At 38.4% G+C, this 20,170-nt stretch overlaps 1 protein-coding gene across 5 annotated transcripts in view; it reads left to right on the forward strand.

The window, feature by feature from the left end:
* Positions 1-20,170, forward strand: part of AUTS2 (activator of transcription and developmental regulator AUTS2) — a 1,119,937-nt gene that overhangs the window by 497,112 nt on the left and 602,655 nt on the right. For all 5 annotated transcript variants that reach the window (XM_027126203.1, XM_027126199.1, XM_027126201.1 and 2 more), the window contains exon 4: positions 10,328-10,363. In XM_027126203.1, coding sequence (XP_026982004.1) covers positions 10,328-10,363 — 36 coding nt within the window. The remainder of the gene's footprint in view (positions 1-10,327; positions 10,364-20,170) is intronic.

A 20,170-nucleotide genomic window follows, 5' to 3' on the forward strand; every position in this document is an offset into this window, starting at 1 on the left:
GAAACATCCCAAGTGTCCATCAGCAGGTGAATGGAAGAACAAAAAGTGGCATATATGGACACTAGAATATTAGCCATAAAAAGGAATTAAGTTCAAACCTTGAAAACATTATGCTAAGTGAAATAATCTAGACATTAAAGGATAAATATTGTCTGATTCCACTTACATGAGGTATCGAGAATATATCAAGAATATGCAAATTCCTAGAGACAGGAAGTAGAAAGGGAGTTACCAGGGACTAGTGGCAGGGGTGGGGGACTGTGAGAGATGGGAGTTATTGTTTAACCGTAACAGAATTTTTGTTTGTGATGATGAAATAGTCTTGGAAATAGTTTTGATGATTGCATAGCATTGTGAATGTAATTAATGCCACTGAATTGTATACTTAAAAATGGTTAAAATGTTAACTTTATTGTATATATATATTTATTTTACCATAATAAAAAATTTGAAAAATATTAGGGCTGTAACAATCTTGCCAGTCTCGTGTCAAGCCAATCTGTGATCTACTTTGAGTTTATATTGCTTATCATTAAAATTCATATTTCTTGCAACACTATTAAAAGATTAAAGAAGGAGAAATGACACACATAAAAAAAAGGAAAGGAAGAAAAAGAAGTAGTTGGCTTTTAGTGAGTTGTTTCAAAATCTCCAGTCACTATTTTCTGCACGTGAGCAGTTGTGAGGTTGCAGAGTCTTACCTCAGGGCCAATGCAATCTAAAATCTTCTGAGATGAAAGCCTTTGACAAGTCAAGCCACAAAACGACTCTTTTGGATATCAGGGCAACATCTCCCCACACAATAGTTTAAAGAATAAAGATGCTTCCATTTTTTCTTAAAAGAGAATTAGTAATTAATTACTTTAATGACTATCAGAAAATGAAGAGGTGGAGTTTGTTAAAATATCTCCATGTCTCTCATCACCATGCTTGTGCTTTCATTACTTTCTTGAACATATGGAAAATAGTTATTATTAACCATTTTAATGCCCTTAATCTACTAATTGTGTCATTTCTGAGTCTGTTTCTATTGATTGGTTTTTCTCCTCCTTATGGATTGTATTTTTCTGGCTTTTTTGCATGCCTGACACTTTTTTGGGGGGGATGCCAAATATTGTGAAGTTTTTTTTGTTGAGTGCTGTGTATTTTGGGTTTCCATAAATATTCTTAAGCTTTATTCTGGGCTACTATTATGCCACTTGGAAATAATATTTTGATTTTTTTCTGAGGTTTATAGTTATGCTTTTCTGGGTGGAACATTCAGAACAGCCTTTAGCCTAAAGCTCATTTTTCCCCAGTACTGAATACTCTGCCTAATTCCTGATGTGTTACAAGGTTTCTCCACTCTGGCTGGTGGGAATACCAGTTGTTCCCTGCCCTCTGTGACTCTGGCATTCGTTCTACCTGCTCCTTTTCAGTGGTCATTTCCCTTGCCTTGGGTACTTTTCACCCACAGATGTGCTGATATGGACTCAGGTGAAGATGAGAGGGAAGCCTTCTGAGCCTCTCTTATCCTCTGCTTTGCAAATTACAGCTGACTTGGCTTCCTCTTACTATCAACTCTGTCTTCTCAACTTAGGGATGCTTCTGGGATCCACCTGGGTTACCCCCAACCACCCGACTATGGCATGAAAACTCTCTTCAGACAGCAAGCTGGGGCAACTGTAAAATTTATTTCATTTGCTTTCTGTCTCTCTAAGATCACAGCACTGCCTATTGCCCAACTTCTAAAAAACCTTTTTCTCCACACATTTTGTCTAGTTTTTTAGTTGCGTAAGGTGTTAGACTGAATTTGATCCCTGTTAGTCCTGGTTGCCCACTCTGGATTTTCAGCTGAGATAAAACTCCCTTTAAGTCTTCCACTCACTTTAGTGATATTTTTAGGAGCTGTGGCAGTTAAGACTTACTCTCAAGTGCAGCTAATCAAGATTACTGTATTATTCCAGCTTTTTTTTTTTTTTTTTTTTTAAACTGGACAGGCAAAAAGAGTAAGAATGAAGAATTCCAGTGTGGCTGGAGAATTTGACTCATGGGTGAAGCTTAAAACCAAATGTGCTTGGTTTTTCTAAATTACATATCCCCAAACTACATTGCCAGGAGGGAATAATAGTTTACGAGGACTCTCACATTGATCAAGGAGACATAGTAACTTGTTTAGATTAGTCACTAAGGAAAAAGTTAAGGGAAATAATTGAATATGTAAATATTCATAGTGAGTTATTCAAGGGGGAAAACATTGCTTCTGACTTACACAGAATTTTGTAAGTGAGGAAGTTTTCAAAACTCAGGGCCTAAACTTAGTAAATAAAAGCCTCAAATTTTGAAGTGATCATAGGCATTCATTACAAACACACCAAGTTTTAACAGCTATTTTGCTATTTATTATCCATGTGACCTTGAGCAAAAAACTTGATCTTTCCAAGCCTTGGTTTCTTTACCTGTGAAATGGGGGTCGTTTCATCTACCTTGTTAGATTTCTTTTAAAAGATTACCTGGTACTGTGTGTTTGAATCACGTAACCGTTCTTGGCGTACCCAGTGTGCTCATAAGTATTTATTCCCTTTCTTTCTGCATCAGATTTACACCTACCTTAGCAGCCTTCTCTGCCCTTTCTGATTTGAATTCCCTGGCAGTGGTCAATTCGACAAGACCTGCTTATCTCAATCATGACAAACACCGTTCTTCCTCCCAAATAAAATCCTCATTATTCTATGTCTCCTTACCTATTTTTCTCAAACTTGAACTCCCTCTCTTATTTCCTTGCCTCCGTATTGGATCCCAGAGCTAGTATCTTCAAAATCGAGCCCTGTTCCTTCCTCTGTCTTACTTATCCTGTTTACTTCGTCACTCTGCTTTATTTACTGACTTTATTTCTGAAGAGGCCTTTGGCTATGATTATCCTCTCCTTGACATGACTGATGCTTCAGATGCCCTCATCATTTCTTAAACAGATGATTCCCGTGGCCTCTCAGTGATGTAATCTGACGCATCTCTGTTTCCTTTGCCCTGTACTCGATAAAGCTTTCACAGTTGTTTATCTAAGAGTCAGAGCTCACTATTAAACTTTCTTCTTTAAGATCCTTTGCAGGCACGCTCCTGAGGTTATAAGTGGAGCCCTCCACTAGGACATATGAAGCTACCTCTTCATCCTCCCTCTCTCCCTCTACTTCCCAATGGTTTCTACCTATACTTGTTCCTTCTGGACCGCTCTTTTTTTTTTTTTTTTCTTAAATGATATAAACTTTCAAATTTTCCTATTTTTGTTTCTTTTGTCTCCTTCTTTTTTTTTTTTTCTCTTTTCCTTCTGCAGTTCCTATGTCACTTCCTCTAGCAAACTCTTCCTACCACCCTGTGGAAGTAAACATTTTTAATGCTTTATTCAGATAACTACCTGTATATGACTCTAGTGTCTCTCTCTGAAAGAATTTTGGGTCAGGATTTTAATTATGAAAAGGCAGACACATATTTCATACTTTTAAAACTTTCAAGATGTTGAAGGAATTGAAGCATTTCAGAAATTAGGTGAAAAGGGATTGAATTCTAGTAAGTATTGTGCTGCACAGTTCTCTAATATTATTTTTCTGTAGCTCTTTAGTCCATTTAGTATCACAGTTGAGGCGTTTCTTCTGCTGCTTCTTGAGACACCCCTTCTATCTCGAATCTCCCAAGTTTGGGGGGCTTTATTGATTTATCTATGCCACTGTGCCATTATCCACCCATCTATGCAGGCATCTTTCCTAGCCTCCTTTTTCTCACCTAACACCCAAACATTTATTGTTAGGTTTACTAGTTACTGTTAAGGAAGAAGTAGACAAAGGACACACCATCAATGAACTTCCCTTTATTTAAGAAGAAAATCTAATCCAGACCTGTGACAGACTCTTGATATTCTGTTTCTCCTTTCTTTTCTTTTTCTGTTTTTGCCATATTTTCATTTTCCCTACCAGTTTGTTTATGCCTTTTGCCTTTCCTGTATCATGTTTTTATGTGTTTTCTTGGATAGTCCGTGTTTTGATTGTCCAGAAATATTTATCAAATACCTTTTAAGTGTCAGGTATAGTTCTGGGCACTTGAGATTGAATGGTGAACAAGACGAAGCCTCTGCCCTCATGAAGCTTCTACTCTATTGAGGGAGGCAAGTAGAAAATCTGTGAGCAAATGATAACATTGTTTTTGATGTGTAATACATTTTGTGAAGTAAACTAAACAGTAGTGGGGGGTGGCAGGGTGTGTGCTGCCACTTTAACTGGAGTGATTGGATTAGTCCTTTCTTTTTTTTTTTTAATATTTATTTATTTATATGGTTGCACCGGGTCTTAGTTGTGGCTCACGGGCTCTTTAGTGGCGGCACGCAAACTCTTAGTTGCGGCATGCATGTGGGATCTAGTTCCTTGACCAGGGATTGAATCTGGGCCCTCTGCATTGGGAGCGCAGACTCTTATCCACTGTGCCACCAGGGAAGTCCCTGGATTAGTCCTTTCTGTTTTGGTGATTTTTGAACTGAAGTCTGAATGACGAAAGGAAGGAAGAACATCTAGGCAACAGGAATGACAAGGTCATGACCCTGAGTCAGGACATATTTAAGGGGAAGAAAAAAGGCCAGTGTGGCTAGAGCGGAGTGAATGAACACAGGGGCTGGTCACATAGTATCTTCTAGCTCATGGTAAGCAGGCTAAGTACTGTATTAGTTTCCTGGGCGGCTGTAATGCATGACCACAAGCCAGGGAGCTTAAAACAACAGAAATCTATTGTCTCGTAGTTTGTAAGGCTAGAAGTCCAACATTAAGGTGTCAGCAGGGCCATGATTTCTCTGAAGTCTCCAGAAAGGAGTCTTTCCTGTCTTCTCCCAGCTTCTGATGACTTCTCACAATCATTGGTGTTCCTTGGCTTATAATGACATCACTTCGATGTGTGCTTCTCTTCAAATGGGCTTCTACTCTATTTGTAGCTCTTTATGTCTTCTCTTCTTATAAGGAGAACAGTCATTGGATTCAGGGCCCACCTTAATCCAGTATGACCTCAACTTAATTACATCTGCAAAGTCCCTGTTTCCAAACAAGGTCATATCAGTCAGGGTTCTCAAGAGAAACAGAGCCAAAAGGATGTATAGACATATACAGTTATGGAGGCTGACAAGTCTCAGAATGTGTAGTCAGCAAGCTGGCCTCCTAGGAGAGCTGATGGTTAGATCCAGTCTGAGTCCAAAAGTCTGAACAAACCCTAAAGACGAGAAGGATTGACACCCAGGAAAAGTCTGTGTTTCAGTTTGAGTCTAAAAGCGGGAAAAAACTGTTGTCCCAGCTTGAAGGCTGAGACAGACAGAGGAATTCCCTCTTATTCTGAGTATGGTCATCCCTTTTGTCCTATTAAACTAACTGGATGAGGCCCACCCTAGGGATGGCTTTACTCAGCCTGTTGATTTAAATGTTAAACTCATCCCAAAACACCCTCATGGTAACACCCAGAATAATGTTCGAGCAACTATCTGGGTACCCAGTGGCCTAGCCAAGCTGACGCATAAAATTAACCCTCACAATCACATTTTGAGGTTCCAAGCAGGCCCTATAATTTTAGGGGAACACTATTTAACCCACTATATAGGTTAGTATTTAAAAAGCCTCTCAAAGATGTTAGAAGGAATTGTTGTTAACAATTTTTCCTTTACAATGTTTACTTTTCCTTTTATATGAAGAAATGCAGGTAAACATGAACACAAGGGTGAAATTAGGGAAAGGAGTTGGAAGGCTGTTGAATATAGATGAGAGCTGATAACAGTTGGAGATGGGCTATAACAGAGCGTTGAAAATTGAATTTGGAAGTGACCATTTCCACACCTGATGCTTTTTTCAAGTTGTGCCCCCATTTTTACTTCCACTAGTAGCTCATTTCTCCATTTAAATATAGTTTGCATCTTTGTAAGTTATTAGTAATCTTACCTCCAAGGCACATTTCTTAGGATTAAGATTTTAGGTTCTTTAAATTGTCATTGCTTTCTAAACCACTACAGAAAGTAATTGAGCTTGTCTTGTGGCCTTTGTAAGAAACATAGTTGGCCAAGTGATTCTTAGCATGATCCTTCTGCTTTTTACTCCCAAGAGAGAAAAGCATAACATGGAGGTGGGTAGGCAGGGATGTCAGACACAAATGATGATTTGGAAGAATTTTAAATTATTCTATTTAAATTAGCCCTAGGGTCAGAGCATGCATTTTCCTCTCGGGGTGGAATGCACATCTGTCCCATACTTAGGGAGCCTTAATAGTAGCCATGGCCTCTTTGTGTAGATCTCTGATGAATGGAGTACATCTATTTTGGATGGATAATCGATTTGTGAAATCCCTTGTTGTAGGTAAGCTGTTAAAACAGAAATGTTAACTTCATGAGTTTAATGCGTAGCTTCAATGATGACTTAATGACAGAGATGGATAGAGAGTCAGGTGGGGGGCAGTGAGAAGAGTAGAATGAGCATTTAATGAATATCCACTTGCAGACTTGAATGTTAGCAGCAACATTCTCCTTCCTGGAAAATGTCTTTCAACTGTGCATCCCATTACTATTCCTGCAGCCCATGTAGCTTGGAGATTGAGGCAGAGTGTGTTTGTAAGAAAGCTCTCCTTTGCCATGTAATACACTGAGGTGGGTAATTTGCAGAGATTGCTGGAGCAGTGGTCAAATCTGAAAAAAACAAAACAAAACAAACCCAGAATGAAAAGACCATGTTAAACAGGAGCTAGCTTATAATGAGCCCGGAAATCACATATCACATAGCCAGCTGGCTGGAATTTCTTCATGTTCTTGTCTTCTCATGCAAACTGCTAAATACATTCTCATACTCTATTTTCTCAGTCTCTCTATACCTCTCATTTCTACCTAATGCATTGAAAATATGAATGAATTGGCAACTCTACCACTTGAAGAAATAAGAATGAAGCCTTTTTCATTATTCAGCAGACATAGTTGCCTAAACATGTGGGCATATGGTATTATTTCAAATGCTTTTGAATCCAAGGATGCTTTTATTTATTGCATTTTAAAAAAAATCTCCTTTTAGTTTTTCAGCCCTCATTTTGACTCATAGGCTTTTTTAGATTCTATGGCCACTTTTGCTATATAGTTTGGACAGAGTATGCCTTCTCTCTCCAAGCAAGAAAAATGGAAGACCCTTCCTCTCATTATAAATTGGGGAAACACAGAAAGTTAAAATCAGCTTGATTCCATGAAATGGTTCAGTGGTCAGGGCATCACCACCTGTCTGCTTTCCTAAGCCTTTACCTCTTGGTGTCTGTCTCTTCTTCTATAACATGAGAAAACAGTAACAATCCCTAGATGCACATCTGTAAGCAAATAGCTAACCTAATACATTTCTAACAATAAAAAAGCTGTTTTAAAATATTTAATTCTTGTAGCATAATCTGTTGTTGCCCATGGTTTAAGGTGTTCATGGATTTTGTGACTCGGAAAAATGTTAAAGCTATCAAATATTGCCAGCTATATTTAGATACAGACTTAGATTAGGTATATATGACCGAGGCTCTTCTGGGCCTTTTGGATAGCAAGGCCTAGGGATGTGATATGTGTCCTGAGCTATCAGTGAAACCCTGACTTCTGCCTGTTGCTGGTCTCAGAACTTCTGTTATACCTTTGTGTATGAGGGTGGAGGTCCTGCTGGTGACCAGGAATAGCGTCCCACTAAATACAGGGCCGTAGCAGATTCTTGGGCTTATAGAACTGGACAAGGAGAAATCTCTTTATTTCAGAGATATTTCTGTTCAAATTCTCCAGCGATGATTAAAGGGAGTTGGCAACTGGCCAAGAAAAATGTGATGGGGAAGAGAGTTAGAGGGAAGGAAATGTCAATGCCGTGGACATTTGGCAAAGTAGATTAGAAGGGTTTTTCCACGAAGTTTTCTGCCAGGTCCAGAAATTGTAACTTAATGCCACAAATCTTTTTCTATTTAAAAAAAAAAAGGTGAGTCCAGTGGGTTGGTAAATGTGGGTAGTAGCCTTTGACTCTAAGGTTCTTTATGCTTTCTAGCAAATGCTGAAACTCCAGCAGACCTTTAATGTACACGAGGATCTAGTGTCTGTGTTCCTTCATGTGTGTGTCTGTGTTCATGCATGTGTGTGTGTGTGTGGGGGGGTGTTATAAGGCAGGGTGCTTAAATGCTTTGTTGCATTATGTTAATTCCTCGGCAGTGCAATCAAATTCATGTCGTAATTAAAGCTGTCAGTTGGAAGGCAAGCCAATCGCCACGAAAACACAGCATAACAAATGAAGTGAAATGATTCTGCGTGTAGCTATACAATGCTTCGCCAGGCATGAAATTAAATAAGTAATTTGATGTTGACATCAGAAATTGAAATGATACCCACTGTTCCCTCATTCAGTCAGACCTGCATAAACAATAGGCAGAACAAATATGCACAACAAAGCCATCCTCTCCACCCAGCTCCCTGAGTAATGTACAATATATATGCAAAATGAGTAGAACAGAGCTTCCTGAGACCAGAAGGATGTCATTTTCTTTGGTATACAATAAGATGATACGTATGTGGGGGTGGGGAGGTGGGTTTGAAGAGGCCCTTCTGCTTCTTGGATAAAATGCATTTGCAGAAAGGGGGAAAAATACCAAAATTAACAAATCCCATGCTCTCTCTCCGAGAAATTCACCCTAAAGTGAATTTACCTCCCTGGGGCATGACTCCAGGCTAGTGGAGATCTAACTTGGCTTTTGCCTTCCTCTGTTCCACGGAGGGGTGTAGGTGCCGAAAACAGGTGATGCTGTCACATGGCTAATCACTGCTGAGAAGCTGTCTCCATGACTACTGTGCATATCCCTACATACTGTTTACGGGATCAAGAATGAAACAGGATTTCTGAAAATCAAGTCCAGCGTACAGAATCACACATCAGCGTTCTTTATTCCCCTGAGCCTGTCTGGAGCACTGAGGGGAAGAAAGTTTTGCTTTGGGAGCTGCATTTAGGAGCTTACTGTCCTTGTTGGATGCGGATGCTGTTTGTACTTACAGCACTATTATTTCCTTCTCAAAGCCAGTGTAAAATTAAGAATCACATCTACCGTATTTTTGGAGGTATTAAATTCACCTGAGCCCCACTCCCATACAATCCATTCATTCATTCATTTATTTATACATTAATTCAACAAATACTTATTAACTGCATCCTGTGTGCAAGGCATTGAGCTAAGCTCTGGGGAAGCCATGATGAGTCAAGCAGATGGTCCCTGCTACCTGTGGTTTGCAGAGTAGGGACAGGACATTTCGGTGGAACAGTTAGAGGTTACCTAAGTAACTGGTGCATCACCGTGGAAGTCCGGTCCCTCCATGGAATGTGTAACAGCCGACCCAAGCTAGGCAGGGAGAGGCCTTGCTGGTGCAAGGATGCTTAGCTGAGACCTGAGGGCTGCCTCAGTGCTCATGTTCTTTTTGTTTCAAACTTATTTGGGGCCTCTCTTGTTCATAAAGAGGACACTAAAAATTAAAGAATTTGTAATGAGAGATTTTAGGAAAAAATAAACAAACATACAAAAACAGACAAGTTTAAAGCACAAACCAAGTTCTTTTTGGGGGGTCTCTTTCCCCCAAGAAGTGATACCGCACGTACCTTTCAGCATCACTGTTCTTTAGTTCCCTGTGTGTGAGAACTATGGAACCCTAAATTGATAATTTTTGTTACTAAAACCTTTAGAAAAATGGTGCTTTTCACTACTTCCCTTTACCCACACATTCTTTGCATTTTAGTCTACTAATTATGTTTACAAAATGTCTCATTTTTGAAAAGAACTCTGTGTGTACTAACTGGTGCCTTGAGGGGATAAACTGGCAAGTAGGTCACACACTGGAAAAGTCATCCAAACCCACTGGGCTTTTTATTTTCAAGTCAGTCTGGGCTTTTTCCTCTTGCCTGCCCCTTTGCGGCCACAAAACTGAGTAGCTTGAGACCAGGGCATTGAATGTCAGCAAGTCAGGGAGGGAGGCTGATGCGTGTCTGTTTAGTCTCAGTGCAGGGCGAAATGCCATCATTAATTCATTACCCAGCTGCCTGTCAAATAAATTGGCAATTACATCCACCGCAGAATCTTGGAATTCAGTAAATAGCACGTTAGCATCTCTGAGTTGCTGAGAGATGTAAAGGGGAAAATTAAGCAACACGGTGTTTGTATCAGTAGCAGATGACAAGGGGCCGCGTATACAGGCAATGTGGTGTAGTGATGAAAAGCCTGCGAAGGACTGGTAATGAGCTGTGTGGATTGGAATGTGTTAAAAACCATTGCTGATTTTCCACTTTGTCTTTATGCTTTCTTGCAGAGTTCAGCTCCTTCCAGCTTGGGAACAGGCTACTTCGTAAGTTTATCTCAACTTCCACATGTGTGCCTCGTATTGGCGTTGATGTACTTGTATAATGTATGCTCATTAGGATGTGAAAAAAATCCAAGAAATTCCCTCTCAGTCCTAAAGAGCAGACTGATGTCCATCCTTTTACTAAGAGTTGTTTCACTTTTAAAATACATAACCTGCTGGGCTCTAGGGATCACAAGTCAGTCTGTGATGTGGGCCTGGTTCCCAGCACCCAGAACATTTGCTCCTTACCTGGCAGTGTACGGGGGATACAGGGAAACGTGACTGCCTCGTGCCACCTTTCCTACAAAATGGTGTTTTTAGTGAGAAGTGTCGTGTGGTGGACAGAGTTCAATTTATGCATTGAGGTGTATATTCATTTTAAGATCTCTTGAAGAACTTCCCCACATATACGATGAATTGCCACTTTTTAATTTTGATGAGAGGTGGTGTTTTAATGGATGTTTTCCCTCACAGTCTGAGTAGGTGGCCTTCAGATTATTTTTTCTTCAATCATTAAACTCCTCATTTTATCAAATATAGATGTATTATTTCATTTCAAGACCTTATTTCTGTCCTTTGAGAAGGGTGTGGATGGTGACATACCTCAGGGCTTATCACAATATTTCTCATTTATAAAGAAATTGTCACTTCATTTCTTTTATCTGTAGCTAAATTACCCTTCTTGGATTCAATAATACTTTTCAAGATATAAATAAAAGAGAATTACAAATAGACATTATTTACACAACAGGATAACATGCCAGTGTAGACATTTGTTGTAGTATTTAAAGGAATTTAAGGAATTTAAAGGAATATGATTTATGTTCCAAATGACGAACACTGATACTCTAATATCTGCTCAGCATTTTCTGAGAAAATAATGAAATTATGAAAATGAAGTGGAAAATAATTACTGATTCAGTTTCATTGCCTTTAAATTTCTTCCCTCTAAAATGCTAATTACTCTGGTTTTCTTCTGCCCATTTGTCTCCATACATTTATGTTAAATTCATGAAAACAAGCATCATTTCATTGAATAAGTCTTTTCCAAGCTTGGAAGAAGTGGCATTTTCTAAATGTTGATTTTTTTTTTTTTTGTCTTAATCTATGATATGAGGAGAAAAAGGGTAAAGTTTTTTTTGGTACCTGCTTAATACAGTCAGCACACATCATTACTCCTTATTATGGTTGAATATTCATGCTTACAGAAACAAGCAGGGTGCTGAAACAGGATCCTGCTTCAGCAGTTGAAATAACAGAAGTATTCCCATCTGCCATCTCTTCACACCAGGCTGGATGTGGGTTGAGATGTTGGAAGTAAAATCTGGAGACTGCCAATGTTTATTCTCTATCCAAAAGCTAAATTCCCCCTCTTTGCTTTCTTCAGCAGAAGAAGGCCAATGCCACTGACTCAGCCTTTGATCACTTCTAGACTGAACATTCTAGTATATATATTTTTAACTGTCCGTGTGAGCACTCTGAAAGAAGAAAGTCACCTCTAGAAGCACTGAGAATTTTATTATGCTTTTGGTCACTTATTTTTCTCTCTAATTCCAGGAATGTTTATTTTAATTCTCTAATGATAGGTTCCTGTGAATAAAGAGTCTTTGCAATTATGAATCTCAAATAAATTTTACACTTACACAATTTTGGATGAGTATAAAAGCTTTTTTCTTATTTTGGAAAAATTATTCTTAATATTACTTTGCTTATATATAAAAAATCTGTAGTATTATTAGCTTACATGAAGAAGATACATACCAGATGTATGTTCAGCTCTCAACTATGACAAAAATGCTCTACTTAGAATGTGTTTCCAATAGTGAGATTATTATGTTATCAAAGTGCAAAATCCACTGATATTATTGCCAAGTCCTCATCAAAAAGTGTCTTCTCTTTCAATTTTCGTATCAACAATATCACATGTAATACTTAATTTCAGGTACTAACTTCAGCATTGGTGAGTTTCACACTTATAAGTGGAAAATAGTATATTCACAACTTCTAGTAGTTTCAGGCCAACATATTCTTTGCAGTGTGTTTTATGATCTATGATGTCATAACAACCTTTACTTAAGTCTGTAATGAAGGTTCAGCATCAGGTAAGTGGAATGGTGATATTTCGACTTTAATCCTCTTCAGCATCTCTTTGAAGTGGGGACGGAGGCAAATCACCTGCAGAGTCAAACAGCTATTAATGCAATTGAACCATAATGTGAATTCTGGTATAAGAAAACTGAAGGTACTCACCTCTTGAGTTTAACAGCCTGGAACTGTTTTCTTAAATACTCTCCCTTGCCCCAACGTTACTCTAACTTCAGAATCTTCCTTCATTTAGACTGTATGCTCCTGTAGAGCTTTTAGTGAACTAAGGTAAAATGCTGATCATTGTGTGTGCTAATGAAATAGACGCCCACCTACCTATATGCACGTGCATGTGTATGTGTACACACACACACGTGTGTGTACCTTATCCACAGCCAGTATATTTTACTTTCTTTCCATTCTTTTCATTTATCAGTTGTGGTAAGTTAAAGGGTTTTAAGAAGAAACCTTTGTTTTTGATTTAGTTGTATTTGTTTATATCTCCTTGGTTTTGTGTTCCAAAGATGTCTGCTTAGGTCTGTCACTTTTCCAATCCATTTATAAGCTGAAGATTTGAGAAATGAGAACAGCAGCTAAAATCAGTATTTACATAAGCATATTGCAAAGAATTCTTAAAGTAGACAAAATAGAGAAGGATTGGAACAAACTTTTCACATTTTTGGGAGCTTTGAATAATGTGGGTGTTATATACACAGAGAGACACACATATATATTCATTACATACTCATGCCCAGCTCATATTCTAAATATAAATGGAAGTATAGACTAGTTGGAATCTATTTGCTTTTTTATTTTTTTGGCGAGAGTACCAAAACTTGCTGGAATGTGTAGGATTTTCTTTTTTTTTTTTTTTTTAAACATTGATGCAGTGAACACATTTTCTTTACTTTCTTCTTTTACATGTATTTGAAGTTTTATTATACATAGTATACAATTAAGAATTTAGAGACTGAATGATATGAAGACTACAGTGTGCCCTTGGGTGAATTATTTGATACCTCTGAGTCTGTTTCCTCATCTTTATCTGCCTAAGAGAGTTGTGATTATTAAATAAGATATTTAATGCACGCAAAACAGCTCTCATTAATAGGAAATAATATGTATTCTCTTCCGTTATTCCCACTGTAGTGTGTGATGGAATAAACTTGGCCTCATTAAGTGGTTGTGCAATGTTGTGGTGGTAGAGGATTACCACTAGAAATTCATGATAAAAAGTAAATGTTGTAATTTATAACTGTAGGATAGGAATATTTTATTCCCATTACATTCTTCTCGTAGCTTTCTCTGGAGCCTAGGATTTTGTGTTTGGTCAGCTGTATATCAGTTTACTCCGTATAGAAACATAAAACAAATATGGAATTCCTTCTCTGTGATCCTCTATGATCATGATGAGGTTGGAATGAAATATTCTGTAGGCTGTCCACATATTATGGTTGTTTAATTTGTCTATTAAAGTTATTTGTTGATCTTCTCCCTTAGACTTGAGGCATTTAAAGACTGCTGATAGCTCTTGGGGTTGGGCTGGGAGGTTAAGAAAGACCTGTTCAGCATGTTCAATTTTATGAGGTTGTGTCACATGCTTGTTGCTGTCTGTCACTAAAAAGTGGATGCCCCAGCCTACCCGAATGAGGCAACTGCAGGCAGTAGAGTGAGAAGACCAGTAAGAACATCTCATAGTTGCCAGAGGTCTGGTGTGTCATCACAGGAAAGATCCGGAGTCCCTCTTTACAAGCACTTGACTCCATAAGCTGGTAGTTGGGAGCTACCATTGGTGCAGCGGTAAGTTACTTGTCAGGCTGAACTTGATCCCTGGTGTTGTTTTATTTAGGTGACCGGTCCTGCCTGCTTCTCTGGATAGTTTTCAGCCTTCTTCCAGGTTTGAATTTAAGTGTCTTAGGCCCATAGTCTCAAAGAGCTTGGATCTTGCTTTTGTACACTCCAGTGATACAGAGCTTTTTCTTAATGGTTCTCAACTAATATTTTTCATCCTCCTCATTTGACTCACATCTAGTAATATACACTCTTTATCAAGGAAACCAACCCACTTCTCCCTGGTGATTTAAAAAAACTACCACATTATATAATAAAGGGGAATTGTGTAGTGGTACACACCTTAAGATGGGATTTGTGTTATTACTGTTTTCCTGGGCTGTAGAATTACTTAAGAAACAATGTTGATAGTGCTGGTAACAGGCAGTAGGTGCAAAATATTGACCTTGTGCCTTTCCATTCAAAGTTATAAGGTCATAAAGGGATTAAATTCTCTGTCCTAAGCTTTTGACTATAATAAACCCTTAAAATATTTTTTTTTTCTGTAAGTTTATAACTCTCAAAACTGATTGGTGGTATTTTGTATAACCATAGTTGCTTCTTTTTAAAATCTCAGAGTGGACTTTATTGTTAGGTAAGAGTCAAATGAGTTTCTTTAAAAAGATCAAACTTTCAAAAAAATGTAATTGTTTATCTAATAGACTGAGCTTTTCTTTAAACAGACACTTTCGACATTTTGTCTTTCAGTAGGTATTAAGCACCTTCTCTGGCAGGCACTGTTCTAGGTGATGGGTTATAGAAGTAAAAAACTATGGCCCCCTTCTCAGGGAATTTAGTCTTCCCTAAACCCAGATCCTTTCCTTTGTGATGCTTTTAAACATTTTGACACATTGTACTTAAATGAGAGGTTTGAGGCTGTACAGAGACCTAACATTCTTAGACTTTATAATGTTTCCATGGGTTTTAACTTAAAAGTGCAAATATATCAACCTGGCCTTGACTGCAACCCCACCCAAAGTCATCTTACTTCCCACCTGCCAGTACTTGCTAGTGATGCTGTGAGAGGGTTTTGTATCTCAAGTATTTATTCCTAACCTTTGAGTGCTTATATTTAAGGTAAATAACACTGAGGATTTTAAAGATGTCACTCAAATAAGACTCCAGCATTTATGTTTATTAGTAATTAACTCTGAGTAAATGAATTATTGGCCATTACTTACTTACTGACAAGTTTCCATTTTAATGGAAATTTTTAAAATCTGAATTTCATCAGGCATCTCCAGTTATTATAGGGGACTTTTAGACCCATTGGTTAAAACTGAGTTGGAAAACAGCTCACAGATGGAGAATTCAATTGATTTTAATTGTCAGGTATGTGTTAAGTATCTATTCTTAGTTCTCAAGATAAATAAGATGTAAGCTTGGCCCTCAAGTCTAGGTTATGTAGCTGAATTTGATACAGAGCAAATTGATCAGTCCTATGAGAAATGTAAGTAGAACACTTGGGGGTATATGTTAGGGTGAGTTAATTGTAGCAGGCATAAATTGTGCAGAACTTGATGGAGACTTATATTTTCAACAGATAAAGAAAAGGTGGAACAAAGTTTGAGGCAGAGGGAGCAATAGGGAGAAAAGCACAGGGAAAGGAGTTGGGCGGGTAGGAAGGAGACGGTTTACAGGGAGACCTGAACTTAGCTTAGGGAACTGTTAAAAATGAGTCATCAAACCAAGGATTGATGATTGTAATGCTTCTTTTACTTGGAATAGGAATCCCAGGAAAGAAGAGATTCTATTTCAGAAACAATGAGTTTGGAAGTTAGCGTACATAGTTAAAAATTTAATTATCTTCAATGATAGTTTCAAGATGTGGCCAAAATAACAAGAGAACAAAACATTGCCACCCAAATTTAAATTTATATTGAAACAATAATATCCTGTAAGAACTTCGGTATGTCCTGAAAATTCAGTCGTACGCCTATCACAAAATGTCTTTGAGATGTGGTTGTTGATGTAATTTCCCTAAGTGGCCCCTAACAGTTACCCAGTGAATCACCTACGCACGTTTGAAACAGCTTCAGAGTTTCCCTGTATCCAAAGTGAGCACAACGTCACTAAAATGGTTAATTATGTAATATTTAATATAAGAATTTTACTGAATATTATTTTGATTATAATAATAGAACAAAAACCTTGTAACCTATCAGTCACCTTAAAATCTAGGACATTGCTAATGATTTTGAAGCTGTCTGTGTACTATGCAGAAGCATTTGGGCAAATGAAATCAGTTGTTCTTTCTAATGGTAGTTGCCACAGTTTTGAACTGTAACATTTAAAATACTTCCCTGAACTGTATTTACCTCCTAGAAAGTAACAAAACTAGACCCTACACTTAAGTAGGTGTTTCCTTAAGATTAGGAACCACAGAATTAATCTTATTTACACTGGAGGGTTGATTTATATCTGGACTAAGTATCTGCATTCCGACAGATTCTTCCGTGTGAGGCACCAATAAACTCTAATTTCAAGGGACTTAGACTAAAAATATAATTTTATTTTCCATTTCCAGTTCTTACCTTTTTAAAGTGTTTTTGACTGGTTGTTAACACTTTGATTTTGGGAATAGCATCTGTGAGCCACGAGCAACATACCCTGATTAAGTGAACAGAACAAGTTAAATTTGGGTGAGCGTTTACTCATTTGTAGAATCTGTACAGTGGGATGACTCTTCTAGCTCACCCTGTGGAAATTGTCTTCTGTCTCCACACCATTGTTAGCTTCCTCATGAAGTACAAGGGGATTGAGAAATTTGGTAAATAAAATAAACAGATGTGAAAGAATCAATTGGTGTCTCCAGCTGCCACCAATCCCCCAACACTCTCATTTTCTCAACATTTCTGTGAGGGGATAAGCTAAGTATTTTTAAACATTTTCTATCTATAAGAATCTTTGTTGTTGGCTGTTGCAAACTCTAATTAGGGAGGTAAGATGAAAACCCAGGGGCTCCTCATGGATATGGGATCTAGCCCTCTGCCTGGTCTCCCTGTCTTCTCCCCCCTCCTCTTTGGCCCCTCAGATTTGGAGAAAGTAAATCGTTTTCCAAAACAAAAAATGATTTGAGGAAAAAAAAAGTTTTCACCAGCCACTGGACTAGATAGTTGCTAAAGGGCCTTTGGTTCTAATAGTCCAAGATCCGTGATTCTGTCTGCCTCACACCTAAATGTCTGCCACATGGGACCAGCCCTTTTGATAGGCTTTGCTACCTTTCTCCACTGTCCTTTGAGCCCCAGGAGTGCAAGGCCATAGTCCTACCCTTACTGCTTAATGAACACTGCTCTTAGTGTCAACATTGAAGAGTTTCCAGATTTTGATTGCGTGACCAAGTCTGCCTTTCTTTGAAATTAACAATAATGAACAGTGTTTTATATTTGCATTATTCAGTTATGTTAGCACATAGAAATAGGCTATAAATTTATTCTGTCCCATAGCTAGTATATCCCTACTGTCATAGAGATGATGCAGTAAAGGCTTAAGCAAAGTGCATTGACAGACCCAGAGGGAGCGTACAGGTCACTGTCATGGAATTCAGAAATTAACTTTATTTATTCCCCTACACTGGCTTTAAGGGCAGTTGTCTTATCCTTGTTGGAGATTTCCAAATTACAGAAACGTTGAATTAGTTGGTATGAGCTGTATAAACTGAGCCAAGGGCCATGTCAAACCCCAAGGTTTTCTCTGACTACCCACCCAACCTTTATTTTGATAGATTTATTAGCTGGTCTGGAGTTTTTTGGACTATCAATCAGAATATTTCAGATCAAAGGACTCATTCCTTTGCTTAACTGCTTTAAAAAATATTTTTCCTGAAATCGTAAATTAAATGCCTCCCAGTCCATTGCATAAGAAACTTAGAGCTTGGTGAAATACCAAGAGTATCATTTGAAAAGAGGTTAAAAAACACAACTGGGGCTTGTTAAAAAGGAAAAGTGCTACTTTAACTCCAAGTGTCACATTTTCCTATAGTTAGCTCTAGCAGTAAACAAGAGTTATTGGAGGCTTAGATAGTTTGAGACACTTTACTTTTCTCCCAGTACTTCAGAAGCCAAACATTTAAGACGCGTTTTGCTTGTGTAAAAATGTTTACCCATTTAAAACACAGTGTCATTTTAACCAAAGCACCCGGGTGACAAGTGGTTTAGATATAGCGCAGTTAATAAACTGTCAGGTCCTGTACGCATATACTTGAAAGGACCAACACAGTTACCCAAGGATTGGCATTATAAATCACTGTTGGGACTTCCGTGATGGCGCAGCGGTTAAGAATCCGCCTGCCGATGCAGGGGACATGGGTTCAAGCTCTGGTCTGGGAAGATCCCACATGCCATGGAGCAACTAAGCCCGTGTGCCACAACTACTGAGCCTGCGCTCTAGAGCCCTGAAGCCACAGCTACTGAGCCCATGCTCCACAACTACTGAAGCCTGCGTGCCTAGAGCCCGTGCTCTGCAACAAAGAGAAGCCACCGCAATGAGAAGCCCGCGCACCACAGTGAAGAGTAGCCCCCGCTCGCCGCAACTAGAGAAAGCCCGTGTGCAGCAACGAAGACCCAACGCAGCCAAAAACAAATAAATAAATAAATCACTATTAACAAACCTAATTTGCTTAGCAGGCTAATGAATGATCTCTAGTTTTCTTATAGTAATTCGCTTCACTAACAGTCATGTTAAAGGGACCCACCTTATACTACACTTAATTTCTTTCCTGAAATTTTTGGTATCTGGTTTGCAGGGTACAAACAAAACAAAACAAACAAGAAAGACTATCAGTCTCTATTGATCACTGCCTGGTAATTAATCCAGATTGTAGCTTTTCTGGAGTGGAAGCACTGCCAAAGGTGATGACTGTCTATTAGGCCTTGTAAACTGTAATGTACTCACAGATGTGCAATGGAGTGGTGAAGCCAGATAGTTGCAGTGTTTCTTGTCTAAATGTGCTGCTGTGTGTAGTGGCCTCTGATTTTAAGGAGCCATTAAAGATGCAGCAAGACATAACAGCTGTGGTTCCTAGTATACTCCAAATACTTCATGTATTCATCACATCTCAGAAAATCTTGCCGAGACCAACAAATGACTATATGTACAGCTGGAGTGCTCCAGAAGGAAACTGGGGAGAATCTTAATGATGTAGGTAACATTACAGAGACAAATAAGAACTCACTCAAGCCCACCGTGTGCCACATTTCTCAAATAACTCCCCTAAGTTCTCCATTTCCATTTTAGTTTCTAAAGAAAACATTCACATTTTCCCTTTTGCAAGAGGATCCTGTCAGTAACCTACCTTTGTGGGAAACAGGCCTGACTTTGCCAAGGTAAATTAGGGCTATATCCTGTGCAGAAAGAATCATGGTAAGTTAGCATCTCAGTCCTAAACACAAAGGAGGCAAGACATTTGGTTCCCTTAGAATTTATTTAAGACACATTTAAAAAATAACTTTGTAACAGAACTAACTCTGTGCTATGAAAACCTGACTTCTCTGAACAAAAGGAGCATTAATACTAGAACATTCTGAGAAGCAAAGGAAACTAGAAAATTCAGTGTGTCCTTTTAAACAAATATTAAATCGTTAAGCATCGTGCATGACTGAATGGAAGCTTTAAGCTGCATTTGTGCAGAGGCATAATATTTTCAAGTTATTTTCATCTATTGCTAAATTGCCAGCTTTCAGTTTGTTAATTAAAATAGACTATGATTTTGACTTTATGTAGGCCTAGGGCTACAGAACCTCTGCGTAAGAAGGGACTTCAGAAATCACCTTGTGGTATCATACAGTATTTGTCTTTCTTTGACTTACCTCACTTAGCATAATGCCTTCAAGGTATATCCATGGTGTCGTGAATGGCAGAAATTCCTTCTTTCTCATGTCTGAATAATACTCCTAT

This window comes from Aethalodelphis obliquidens, unplaced genomic scaffold, assembly GCF_003676395.1.
Source record: "Aethalodelphis obliquidens isolate GAN/ISIS:26980383/991018 unplaced genomic scaffold, ASM367639v1 scaffold30, whole genome shotgun sequence".
Taxonomy (NCBI): Eukaryota; Metazoa; Chordata; class Mammalia; order Artiodactyla; family Delphinidae; genus Aethalodelphis; species Aethalodelphis obliquidens.